The sequence below is a fragment of the Neofelis nebulosa genome, chromosome 1 (assembly GCF_028018385.1).
Source record: "Neofelis nebulosa isolate mNeoNeb1 chromosome 1, mNeoNeb1.pri, whole genome shotgun sequence".
Lineage (NCBI taxonomy): Eukaryota > Metazoa > Chordata > Mammalia > Carnivora > Felidae > Neofelis > Neofelis nebulosa.
Genome location: NC_080782.1, coordinates 159,817,351 through 159,830,856, shown reverse-complemented (window position 1 = coordinate 159,830,856; position 13,506 = coordinate 159,817,351). Strand labels below are relative to the sequence as shown.

At 54.2% G+C, this 13,506-nt stretch overlaps 1 protein-coding gene across 1 annotated transcript in view; it reads left to right on the top strand.

Moving 5' to 3' along the window:
* LOC131488375 (nuclear pore membrane glycoprotein 210-like) overlaps positions 1-238 on the top strand; it is a 61,470-nt gene extending 61,232 nt beyond the window's left edge. The window contains 1 exon segment of the mRNA XM_058690161.1: positions 156-238. Coding sequence (XP_058546144.1) covers positions 156-238 — 83 coding nt within the window.
* Positions 239-13,506: the final 13,268 nt, after the last annotated feature.

The window sequence follows — 13,506 nt, the reverse complement described above, 5'->3', positions numbered from 1 at the left end:
CCAGCCCATTATAGGCTCACAACTCTGTCTAGACTTCTTTGAGGCTTTACTGTCACCCAGTTGAGCACCTCTAAACTTTGAGGTACATAAGATACTCCACACCCACAAGGGGTGTCCGGGTAGCTGATCAGCCCCCACTCCATGCCCACCCATAGGCCAACCTGCCCCCTTCCTGGCGCCCACTGTGCCACCATACTGGGGCCTCACCACTACCAACTTTTTCCCATTTAGCGGGTGATCCTGCAGGACTGCAGTGAGGACAAGATGAAACAGGAAAAGCGAAGGCATTCTGAAAGCCGTAACCCGTTGTATGAATGAATGTCTCCTCACCCCGAGATGGAATGTGAGGGATTGTCATTGCCACCCTCTGTCGACAATGAGTAATAGTAGTGACAGCTGACTTGTTTATTACACCCACTTACTACAGCTCTGGGAGGTACCACTGTCGTACAGGTGGGGAAACTGAGGCACAGAGAGACGAGGGTGGCGGGGAAGGTTGTGGTTTGAGCAAGGATGAGCCAAGCACATTCCCCCGAGAGCTATCATCTAGACATCGGTAGGGGGCTCTTTAAATTTCAGCCTGTTGTGCTTAGAGAATACACTTTGTACGATGACCACCTTGTGAAACGGACTGAGACTCCTATTGAGGGCTAAGATAGGATCTGCCCTGGAGAATGTTCCAAGTACACTTGAGGGAAGTACGCACCTGCTGTTGGGAGGTGTTCTGTGTCTGTCTGCTAGGTCTGGTTGGTTTCCGGTGTTCGAGTCCGCTGTTTCCTTGCTGACCTTCTGCCTGGTTGTTCTACCCATTACTGAAAGCGGGGCATTGATGTCTCCAACTGTCCATGGGGAACTGTCTATTTCTCGCTTTATTTCTGTCAGTTTTTGTTTTATGTGCTTTGGGGCTTTGTTGCTTGGTGCATGTATGTTTGTAAATGTTGTATCTTCCTGATGGATTGATCCTTTGGTCCTTATAAAATGTCCTTCTTTGTCTGTAATAACAGATTTTGTCTTAAAGTCTGTGTTTGATATCTGCTCTCTTTGGCTATTTGTATGATATCCATTTTTCCATCTGCTTGAAAAATGCGTATTTATGTTTTGAGAGAGGGAAAGAGAGCAAGCCAGGGAGGGGCAGCGATAGAGGGAGAGAGAAATCCCAATCAGGCTCCACGCCGTCCATAAAGAGAGCCTGATGCCCAGGCTCGAATCCATGAGCCGCGAAATCATGACCTGAGCCGAAACCAAGAGTCAGATACTTATCTGACTGAGCCACCCAGGCACCCTCCTTTTTCCATCTTTTATATTCAGCACCACAGTGTTTTTGAATCTAAAGTGGCTCTCTTAGCACATAGTTGGATTATGTGTTTTTAATCCATTCTTCTGGTCTCTCCCTTTTGATCGAAGTGTTTCATATATTTCAAGTAATCCTTAATAAGTTCGGATTTATGTCTGCAACTTTGTTACTCATTCTCAGTATGTCTTATCTCTTCTTTTCTTCCCCTGTCCCTCCCTTACTACTTTGTTTTTTGGTAAAAGGTATTTTCTAGTGCGACATTTAAATACCCTTGTTGTTTTAGTACGCAGATGGCTTTTCCAAGCATACTAAAACCTGTTTGAGAGGCAGAACATCTCCTTGCCCAGAGAGAATGAAGGCAGGGGTGGGAACTGGACAAGAGTGCGTTGGTCATAAAGGCCAGAAGTGACAGGCCCCCAGGGAGAAAGCTGCCAATCAGGGAGACGGGTAGATGGGATGGACCCAGACAAACTGGGTGGGTGCTGATGATCCAGCCCAGAAGCTCCTTTGGGGAGGAGGAGAATGATTTGTCTCTGGTGTTCCTGTAAGGGGCCCTGCCTCAGGGTGGGTTTTAATGAATGTGTTGAATGAGCGAATGAATGAATGAATGACTCACTCTCCCACTCGCTGCAAAAGCTCTGGTCATCGGTGGCTGTGTAACAAATTATACTCCTGAGATTCTGCAGGTCGGGGGGTGGGCCGGGCTTCATCGGTAGCTTCTTCTGCTCTCTTTGTCCATGGAAGTTACTCCGTGGAATTCACGTAGCAGGTGAGCTGGTCTGGAGGGTGCAGCACGACCTCATGTTCGTATCTGGGAACTTGTGGACATGTCTGGAAGGCTGGGCTCAGCCGGAACTGCTGACCGGAGGGTGTGCGTGTGGCTCCTCCAACACGGCGGTCTCAGGGGGTCGGGCTTCTCGCGTGGTGGCCCGGGGCTCCCAGAGCCGGTGTTCCAAAAAGTCTGGTGGGAGCCGCAAGGCTTTGTGTGACTCGACCTTGGGAGCCCTGGACGGTCACTTCTGCCCCCTCCTGCTGGTCTCAATGGGAGGAGGAGCAGGGGTCCGCAGCCGGCCCTATTAATCTGCCGTGTCAGGTGTGCTCATGCCGTGTTGTCGCTTCCCCAACCTAAGGCTGTCAGAAGTTTCCCTAGTAGCTTGCCTGCGGCCCCCCTCCCTCTGAGCTGTATTTTTAACTCCCGCCATATGGCGAAGCAGCCAAAACATCCAGGGAGGAGAAAGGGGATCTGGAGGAAATCATCGCCGCTAATGCGTTTTGGATAACTGCAGCAATTAAGAGCATGGCGTTCTCCTCCCACCATCTCCCCCCACTCCTGCCCCCCCACCACTGGTGCCTTGTGTGAGCACCACTCCTGCCTGGAGAGGCTGCTGTCCTGCGGGGGCAGGCGGGGGTTCCCACAGACTTGCTCCTGTCTTGCTGGGGACCTCAGGGGACTCTCTGGGCAGGGCAGTCACACACACGTCCTGGACTAGCTCCTGGGAGAGGATGCCCCAGAGTGCACTGAGGCCTGAGCCGCCACTCAGTGAGCAGGCAGGGGCCGTGTACCCTCCCCCGATCCTGTTTGTCCTAGCCACGGGCACGGGGATCTCTCTTGCTCTGAAACCTGCCCAGGTGGGGTGGCCAGGCGGCTACCTGCCACCCACGCCCACCTGTGCATTGTCACACCTTGGTGCCTTTGCCCACGCTGCTCCCTCTGCCCGGAATGCCCTTCCCACACCTCCACGGCTGCCTCCAGAAACCCCACGTGTCCTTTAAGGACAGGCTCCCATCTCAGAACTCTTCCTAATTTCATATACGTCGGAATCAGTGCTCTCTTTTTTGTATAGACATATTTTTGATGTTTGTTCATTTCTTGAGAGAGACAGAGACACAGCACCAGCAGGGGAGCGGAAGACAGAGAGGGAGACACAGAATCGGAAACAGGCTCCGGGCTCTGAGCTGTCAGCACAAAGCCCGACACGGGGCTCGAACCCACGAATCGTGAGATCATGACCTGAGCCGAAGTCGGATGCTCAACTGATTGAGCCACGCAGGCGCTCCTAAAATCGGATATTTTAGATAAATCCTTGATTGTTATGTGGACATGTCCAGGGTCTCCAAAATGGAGTGGGCACATCCTTGGGGGCAAAAACCACCATCGTTTGAGGTACAGGACAAAAATGTTGGAGCTTCTATTTCCCTTGATTATTTAATTTCATCTTCAATGTCATTTTGGTGGACTGGCGATGTGCTATCGTGGCGTGGCGATGTGTTATCAGTGGGCTTACGTTTATTGTGCGGACGTGTGTTCAGACTCTCATTAAAAAGTCTAGTGTCTGACTTTCTACTGCTTTCCTCCTCCAGGCAGCTACTTTCCTGGCCTCCACCGTGAGACTGGTTGAAATAAGCCTTTCTTGAGCACCTGCTATGTGCTGGCTGATCCCCTCTTTATCTGCATGGCCCCACTTTATAGATGAGGACCCTGAGGCTCAGAGAAGTGAAGCATCTTGCTTGCGGTTGCACAGCTAGTAAGGGCAGGGCCCACCATGAACTGTGACTCCCAAACCAGTGCTCTTCCCTTCTGCTCTGTGTCTGGTGGCCCCGAGGCCCACCGCTGGCCAAGCTCTCGGGCTGTGCCTGTGGTGGGGCAGTGGCAGTGATGGGAGCTGGCCTCCTGTGTGTTTCTGTGGCCTCCGGGAGAGAGGGGTGGTCCTGCTAGCCATGGTCTGGATGTGGCATGCAAAGCCTTCTCCCTCGTGGACAGGACTCCACAAGCGTGGTCTCTTTCGTCTCCCCAGAAACCTGAAAGCAGGGGCCCAGGAGGAGAGGACATGGACAGATCTGGAGGACAGTGGTTCAGCAGGAACGTCTGTTGGGTACGGCCCTCTTGCTTAAAAAACATGCAGACTCCGGCCCCCGGGAGCTCAGGGCGGCATGGGGGTGAGATGGCGGGAGCTGATTCGTTGTGTCTTCCCAGATTCCCCTTCACCAGATGCCAAAAGCCCTGTCCGCCTCAGCTGGAGGAGACCAGAGGGATGGGAACGGCAGCTTTTATCATGTCAGAATGTCAGCCCCTCTTCTTTGCAAGGACTGTTTTTATTGTACAAGGTAGTGTCTTTAATCTCTCTACTGAACTGGAACTTGAGGTCCAATCCAGTAAGCGGTTACGGAACCTTGTGCATGCAGACGTGTGCCAGGGAGGGGGACAGGTCTGGGGGCACAGGGCGGTGGCCTCACGGCCTGGTAGGGAAGCAGGTGGCCTCTCCCCTGTGCAGGCGTCTGTGAGGAGAGTGTGCTGGAAAGTGTGCTGGGCTGGGGAGGTGAGGGAGAGTGTTAGGAGGGACGGGGAGCCCCAGATAGTCTCAGCACGCCCTTCCCCACTGCCCTTCAGGGACCCCACATCCTGGGTTTTACCTGTGTCCCTCTAGGCGGGAGGGTTGACTTTCTTTTTCTTCTCAAGGTGACAGCTGAAGCTGAAGCTTACGATTTTTCTCCCCGAATGGTTCTCCTTTGCTTTAATTTGATTGAAACAAACCACTTCCTTCCCCACGTATGAGCTGGTGGCCAGCCTGGGCTCCCGGGTTCAATGGAAAAGTCCCCGGCCGGGGTCTGTGCCTCTCACGCTGCAGGCTGAGCTTGGCTTTCTGTCTGAAAAAGGCCAGTGCTGCTGTAGTGAGACCCATGCTGGGTCCTCGGGTATTTTCCACGGTTGAGACGCTGTCTCAGGCAGTGGCCTAGATGTGGTCTCGATCGCACAGGGGGATGTCAAGGGCTGTGGGGTTGGGATGGAACACTGTCACTTCGCCTGCCCCGTTTGCCAAGTGCAGTTTGATGAATGAAAATCGCTGAGGTGGTGGGTGTTTGCAAGTGTGGGTTTGGAGGCTGGCTCTGTCCTGAGCAGCTGGGGTGAGTTTCCTCCTCCGGAAAGGGGGCACAATGATAGGGAACGGCGCTGTCGTTCCAGGAAGTCCAGCACTGGCTGTGACAGCCCACAGCCATTATTGTTTGGGAAATTGTGGGAGAAACGGTACAAGGGGTCTTGGAGGTGATAAAAGGCGTGATCTTTGTACTGCATGAGGGTGGGTGTATGAGCCAGACAGCTACCTCCAGGGTCTGCTTTCCCTTGTGTTCTTTAACATTGAAACTTCTGTTGGGTGTGTGCATGTGTTTTGTTTTTTGTTTTTTAATATGGCCACGAGGCCAGTCAGAAATACAGACTGCATTTCTTAGTCTCACTGGTACTTAGAGATGGCCGTGTGACTCTGTTCTGGCCAAAAAGAGGAAAGCATAAGTGTGGTGTGCAGCTTCCAGGAAGTGTCTTTAAAAGGAAGGGGTGGGTCTTTGGCCCCTTGCTCCTTCCTGCTGGCTAAAATAAGAATGTGATGGCTGATGCGTAGGCAGCCATTATGGGTTGTGAGGACAAGGGCCGCCCCACAGGGATGCAGTGAGTTGCAGGGAGCCTGGGCCCCTGATAACCTGGGGGAACCACAGCACACACCCTGGACTGCCCACCTCGAGGCTCTTACATGAGAGACTAAAACCATGTGTGGAAGCCCGTGTTAGTGTCTTTGGTTTTGGCCTCTCTTCATCAGTCCTAAGGTTACAATGAAGGTGGTTTTACAGCCGTAATTTGAAGATGCTTGGGAGCCTGAGGCTTCAGAGTTTGAGTCATTCGGAATGGAGGTGGGTCCCCCAGGGACCCTAGTGTTGGGGTAGTTGCTAAATTTAATCTTATTGAGTGAATGAAGGCCAGTTACTTCATACAGTATGAGTCACAGAGGCAGAGGATTGGCTGAGGCCCGTGGCCCCTGATGCTGGTGGATGGTGGCACCCATGGGAAGTGCTGGGGCCAGCAGGGTTCTCTCAGGGTAAGACTCGATGGGTTAGCTGGGTGGCCGCTGCTCCGGCCAAGAAGAGGGGCAAGAGGCTGGCCTTTCGGAAAGTGGGGAGGTGGGCAGATGGACAGACCTTCTGGAAGGAGAAGGGGCAACACAGCTGCCTGCTGGGAGAGAGGCAGACAGGCTGACAGATCCTGATGGGTTGTGGCGGGGTTTAGAAATAGAGACAGAGGGACAGAGGGAGACCCAGGGAGAGGCAGAGGCTGCGAGATGTGTGGGCAACCACATGTCTGGGACTGTCCTTCTCGCACTGCCTTCTTTTCTTCCCACGTGTGTTGAATTCGTCATTGATTTATTCATTTATTCATTCACTTAACCAGCACTCGCCCAGGCTCCTAAGTGCCAGCCTGCAGCCTGCGACGCTGGAGTCAGCCCTCAGGGGGATGCCCGCTGGTGTGAGGGAGGGGGAGGGAGAGAGGGAGGAGGTGGACGGGGTGGGGGTGGGGAGGGTTGCTGCACAGCCATCGGAAAAGGCCTCTGCCGCTTGTTCTGGAGGTGCCTTATGTGCCAGAAGATTCTGAGACTAATTAGAATCATTATAAGAGTTGGGGTAAAAGCGAGCCTGAAAGGGGGTACATTTTTACTGTCTGCTCCCAGCCCCACCCCTTCCCTGTGCCCCAGGTGTCCTTACATAGGAAAGCAGGTGTTTTCCACGGGCAGGGGAAGAGACTACTTTGATTTAAAAGCCAATTTGAGTTTTAAAAGAGGAATTGTGATAGGTCGTGGGGAGCCTGAACCCTGAGAACACAGGAGGATGCAGCCTCAGCAGCCGGAGTCCGTGCAGTGGCCGCTCCGGGAAGACGAGTTTGCTGCCGGGCTTTCTGGGGGCCCCCTGGTCTGCCCGACCAGTGCCCGGCTCAGCAGCAAAGCCAGAGCTTTGGGGCTATTTACATCCACTCCAGCAAATCTTTTGATCTCAGTGATCCTGCGCAAAGCTGAGTTGTGCTGGCTTCTACACGCCGGCCCCCTGGGTGGACAGGCTGAGGGACGAGGACTGAATTCAGAGAAGGGCTAGAAGGACCTCTTCATCCACACCTGAACTCAGGCAGGCCGAGAACTTGGCCAGAGTCACCAGCTTGTGTGTGCCAAGCCCTGTGCTCCTGTTTCTCTGTCCTGAGGGGGGAGGCAGGGGTGGGGCGCTGGCAGGGACCAGGCATTAGTTGAGCACTTATTATGTGCCAGGTACTTTTCTTGTCCAGAGGAGTGTGGTTTATTTTAAATATTTTTTTAAATTTTTACATGTTTATTTATTTATTTTGAGAGAGCGAGAATGAGCTGGGGAGGGGCAGAAGAAAGAGAGAGAGAGAGAATCCCAAGCAGGCTCCACACTGTCAGTGCAGAGACCGACGTGGGGCTCAATCTCACAAACTGCGAGATCATGACCTGAGCCACAGTCAAGAGTCAGATGCTTAACTGACTGAGCCACCCAGGACCCCTATTTTTTATTTTATTTTATTTTATTTTATTTTATTTTATTTTATTTTATTTTTTAAGGAGCCTCTATTTTTAAAAGCTATGGTAAATACAGATGACATAAAACTTCTCATTTGTAGCCATTTTTAGGTGTCCAGTTCAGTGGCATTAAACACACAGCGTTGTGTGCACACACACACACACACACACACAGAGTACTCACCAGCCGACTCCAGAACTCTCTCCATCTTGCAAAACTGGAACTCTAGCTCCCCACTCCTCCTTCCCTGGCACCCACCACCCTACTTTTCCGTCTCTAGGAATCGGACCCCTCTAGGGACCTCGTGTAAGTGGGATCGTACCATAGTTATCTTTCTGTGACTGGCTGACTTCACCAGGCGTAATGTCCTCAAGGTTCATCCATGCTGTGGCCTGCGTCAGGACTTCCTTCCTCTTTAAGGCTGAGTAATATTCCACCGTACGGAGAGACCACACTTGGTCCATTTGTTCGTTGGTGGATGCTTGGGCTGCTTCCACCTTTTGGTTACTGTGAATGATATTGCTGTGGACATTGACATCATACTTTCACTTCTTTTGGGTGTGTGCCCAGGAGTGGAATTTCTGGGTTCTATGGGGATGTGCTGGAGACTTAAAAGCAATTTTTTTTCAATGTTTATTTATTTTGAGAGACAGAGAGAGACAGAGCATGAGTGGGGGAGGGGTAGAGAGAGAGGGAGACACAGAGTTCAAAGCAGGCTTCAGGCTCTGAGCCGTCAGCACAGAGCCTGATGCGGGGCTTGAACTCACAAACTGCAAGATTGTGACCTGAGCTGAAGTCAGGTGGTCAACCGACTGAGCCAACGAGGCACCCCTACAGACTTTTATTTTTATTTATTTATTTATTTATTTATTTATTTATTTATTTACTTATTTATTTATTTAACGTTTATTTAATTTTGAGACAGAGGGAGACAGAGCATGAATGGGGGAGGGTCAGAGAGAGGGAGACACAGAATCCGAAACAGGCTCCGGGCTCTGAGCTGTCAGCACAGGGGCCCGATGCGGGGCTCGCACTCACGGACTGCGAGATCGTGACCTGAGCCGAAGTCAGCGCTCAACCGACTGAGCCACCCAGGCGCCCCTAGAGACTTTTAGGTATAGGAACTGAGCTGTTGCGTAACTGCTGAGGTAAGTGTTGTCTGTGTTTTACAGATGAGGAAACTGAGGCAGAAGAGTGGGCAGGAAGCTGGTGGAGGTAGGAATGGTTGGAGGGGAGCCATACGATGCCTCCATTTCCTGGCTCTTCCCTGGGGAGGTGCGTGGCTCCCTCCCCCACTTCCCTCTGGGGGTCCGCCTTCCCTGAGCACCCTGTCTGAGCCTCTGGCTCTCCCCTCAGATCCTTCCCCCTTGCCCTGCTCTCCCTCTGGGCACAGAGCCCTGCACCCCATATTCTGGAGGTGTTTGCTTATTACCCTGAAGGATGCTGGTTTCATAGGGGCAGGACTTTCCATTTGCTCATTCTTTTTTTTTTTAATTTGTAATGTTTGTTTATTTTTGAGAGACACAGAGAGAGAGAGAGCGTGAGCAGGGGAGGGGCAGAGACGGAGGGAGACACCGAATCCGAAGCAGGCTCCAGGCTCTGAGCTGTGAGCATGGAGCCCGATGCGGGGCCCAAACCCACAGACCACGAGATCATGACTTGAGCCCAAGTCAGCCAATTAACCGACTGAGCCACGCAGGCGTCCCTGTTTGCTCATTCTTGAAGCCCCAGCAGCACACAGTAGACCCTCAGGAAATACTCAGTGACCGATTGCACACAGTGGGCATTCCCTCCCTCTCCTGCTGCTTCTGCACAGCCCTGGCCCTGCGGGAGCCCCTGGTAGCCCAGCTGAGGGGCCCTGCACCTGCAGGGACGCCTGGCCTGTGTCCCCATTCACGGAGCTCCTTCCTCTGCACCTGGAGCAGCTGCCAAGGGCAGCCCAGGCCTGGTGGCCTCTCGCAGGTCCCTGCCTGGCCCTGCGCTCAGGGCTGACGGTGACGAACATCCCTCTACCCTTCCGGTTATTAACTCGGCTTCCGATGGGGCTCTGGCTGCTCCAGACTCAGGGGTGCTATTTGGTGGTTGAGAGCGTCTGCGATGCAGTGACCCCATCTGCAGTGTGCGGGCGTCCCCACCGTGCACGCAGCACAGTGACTGCGGCCACAGCCCTCCCGGCTCCGCGGCTGACCTCCCGTGAGGAGGGAGAGTTAATCACACTCAGCAGGCGTGGTGCATTTATCATCGCCGTCCAGCCAAGGCCGCTCTCTGCCTTCATCCATTCGTTTCTCCCCCCACCCTGCGCCCGCTCCGCGTGGGACCGTCCCCTCCCCCTGGCCCCTGGCGTGGTGGCCGTCTGCTCTTCTAGGCCCCTGCCCCTCTGTGTCTGCCGTCAGCACCCATAACGATTTCTGTACGCGGGTCTGGTTAGTTGTGGGCAGACCCCCTTAACACCCTCACTCCCAGGGGCTGCAGCCGGTGGGAGGGGGGTCTTCTTGGAAGAAATGGTGAGGGGGACCTCACCCAGATAGGCTCACCCCACCGGGCCCCAGTGGACCATGCCTCGCTTCCAGGCAGGACGTCTCCAGTGACTTTACTCTCTGGGCCCCGTGGCCCCTCCTGGAGCCCCCACCCTGCCTGGCTTCCCCTGAGAGCCCCCCTCAGTTGACGGGGTCCCTGCTGCCGGAAGCCCACCCTTAACATCTCACCCTTCTCGTGTCCCCTCAGCTCTGTGTTTTCAAGGTTCGTGGTGAGGCTGACGTGCACCCCGCTGGTTGCTTCTCCCTGACCAGAATCCCCTGGGGCAGGGAGTAGGGTGTCTGCCATGATCCAGCAGCCCCTCCCGTGGGGTCAGACACTGGACCGCGTCCACAGCAGGTTATGCTCACGAATCGCCATCCTGCTGAGTGTCCCCTCAGGGGTCTGTGTGAGCATTTCCTTCACAGGAGTAGACACATAGCAGGGGCAGCACCCCCAGCAGGGTGAGGTGGTTCTCCAGAAAGGCGGCCCAGGCTGTGCTCCTGTTGCAGGGCTGTGTCCCCACACCCGTGCCGAGCATCGTCCCCCTCCCTGCTGTTTATCTGCTTCTCATCCCCTTCTGGCTTTAAAGCCGTCTTTGGGGGGCGCCTGGGTGGCGCAGTCGGTTAAGCGTCCGACCTCAGCCAGGTCACGATCTCGCGGTCCGTGAGTTCGAGCCCCGCGTCAGGCTCTGGGCTGATGGCTCAGAGCCTGGAGCCTGTTTCCGATTCTGTGTCTCCTTCTCTCTCTGCCCCTCCCCCGTTCATGCTCTGTCTCTCTCTGTCCCAAAAATAAATAAAAAACGTTGAAAAAAAAAATTAAAAAAAAAAAGCCGTCTTTGGGGTGCCCCCGCCTCCCCTCCTGCCTGCTGCTCAGTGGGGGTTAAATGAGCCCACCCCGTAGGGCTGGAAGGAGGACCCAGTGGGTTACTGAGTGTCAGGAGGGCCCGGTGCCCTGTAGGCGCTCAGGGAGACCTGCTCCTACCTGTTCACGGAAGGACCACCTGGGCGGGTCCACCCTGCAGCCAGACTGCCTGCAGTCCAAGGCCAGCTGTGCGACCTTGGCACGCTTATCTCCTCTGTGCCTCAGTTTCCTCATCTGTAAACTAGGGGCAATGGCTGTGCTTCGGAAGACTGTGGAGGGGGAAGGCATTCAGTGTGAGCACAGAGGCCCTGGCGTTAACGATTCACCCTGCGGGAGATTCACCGCAGACCTTGGGGATAAGGCTTTGGCTCTCAGCTCTTGTGGGGCCCCATGTTCCTGGCCTCTCCCCCTTGCCCCAGGAGCCCAGGGGACAGGAGCACGGTCCCATGTTGCCACAGTGGGGAGTTTCCAGAGGGCAGGGAGGGCCGGGGCGATGTTGGGCCATGCAGAGGCCCTTCCAGCAGAGGGCTTCCTCAACCAATGCCAGTGACAGCTCCAGAGCTGGGATGACCCTGCAGAGATGCCTCTAATTGAGGCAAGGAGACTGGCCCTTTGTCCCTCTGCATGGACCAGACGTTGGATGTGGTTGCCCCTGGGGAAGCGAGTCCTAACCTTGGTCAAAAGCGGCTTGCAGAAAGGGACGTAGGCGAGAGGCCCCAGCCAGCAGCCCCACTGGCAGGTGTGGGATGCGAGCCCTCTGCCAAGGTGGGACCTCGGTGGCCACCACAGCATCCACTGTATCTGGGCAGGCAGATCTTTCCATGTGCAAAGCAGAGGACATCCCTTCTGCTCTGAAAACCTTTCCTGTGTTCTTTTCCTCTGAGTTGGCAAATCCGGCCCCACGGACTACGCCCAGATGATAGATCTGTATTTTTAAAACCTGCATTAGTTGCCAACGTTTACAGATCAAGAGATTTCACGCGAAGCCTGAGATTTCCAGCTTTTCTTGAACACTGAGCAGTGCCCCCGCCCTTGCGCAGGAGGGGCTCCGGCTGCAGGGTGGCCCAAACCATGCCTAGATGGTACGGCTCACACGGCCGCAGCCACTGGCTTCCCTCAGGTCCTGCCAGGGGCTTTGCGGTTATGCCCCTGCAGGCTGCAGATGAATTTTCCATTCTTTATTCCTCAGTATGCACTCCTGGGCGAATACTTTGTCCCCACACTAAGCTCACATCATCAGTGACGTTTTGTACTTCCTTCATTTTGCTTCCTTAATGATATGCTGTGTCTGACATCAACTATTCTAGGTTGAGGTCACCCAAAGGCCCCAGGTCAAAAACTTTGGGAAGAGGCTGGAGGAAATACAAAGTGCAATGTGTATGCACTGATGAACTTGAGCTTTGAGTCTCTGAGAGGAAGAGATCCATCCATCTGGATATTCTCTGTTCTCTCCCCTCCACTATGCTCTGTGCCCAGGAAGGACACCCTCTGTCACTGGCTCCTGTGCCCACTGACCTCCTGTTTGTCTCACCCGGGGAGGCGGGGATGCAAGATCAGTGGGCGGGATGAGAAAAGGCTGGAATATTCATTCTGCTGGGTCAGGCGTAGGCTGCGGCTGCGTCCCTCTGTGTCCAGCCACAGCCGCTGTGGAGACGGTCTCCCCTTGCAAACCTTTCAGGCTCTGTAAATGCTCCCTCCCCTGTCTCTTAGGACAAGGGGCTTAGCAGCTCCCCACTTGTGCCATCCCTGCGAGCTTTATCCTCTCTGGATGGCTCCCCTAACCTGAGCCCTTCAAATAGCTTGCTCCGATGACCCTCCCTTTTGAGGGCCTTGTGTTCCCTGATGGGTGTCATACCCTAAACGTAGTTGACCTTGTGCTTCTTCTCCAGGAGGGCAGATGGGCTGATGGTGTGTAGGACTTGCGTTTGGGAAAGGTCATTCTACAGCAGCGTTTAAGTAGACATACCATTTCCCGTACTACGCGTGTGGTATCGTTATATATTTAATCTTCTGCTGTTGAAGAGCTGGCCACTGCCACTATTTTTTTGCATGTTGGGCAATGATTATGTGCGTTGGATAGATTCCTAGAATGTCTGAAGGAATGCCCACTTAAATGTATTTCCAGGAGATATTGGACAGAGCTCTTGAAGGTGGCCCAGCTCCAGGGGTGTGACTGCACCACTGCAAGGCACGGTCCCCTGGGACCCCCTCGGGTCCCCCGAGTCCCTTAGGAACACGGGCTCCAGCTGTGACAACTGAAAACAGCAATTTGGTTTGGGGGGCCAGTTTATTCGGGAGCCTTAATGATGCCTGTTCCGTGAGCTCACGCGCAGGCCTTGCCTTGAGCGCCCTGCGCCAGTAAATCACAGGTGTTTTGGAGGGACCTGGCGAAGCCCAGGTAGAAAGGAGCCCACGCTCCAGCTATGTGACATTGGCTGTCCAGGGCTCCGCTCTGAGCTCCGAGCCTTGCGGAATTGTAGAGCCAG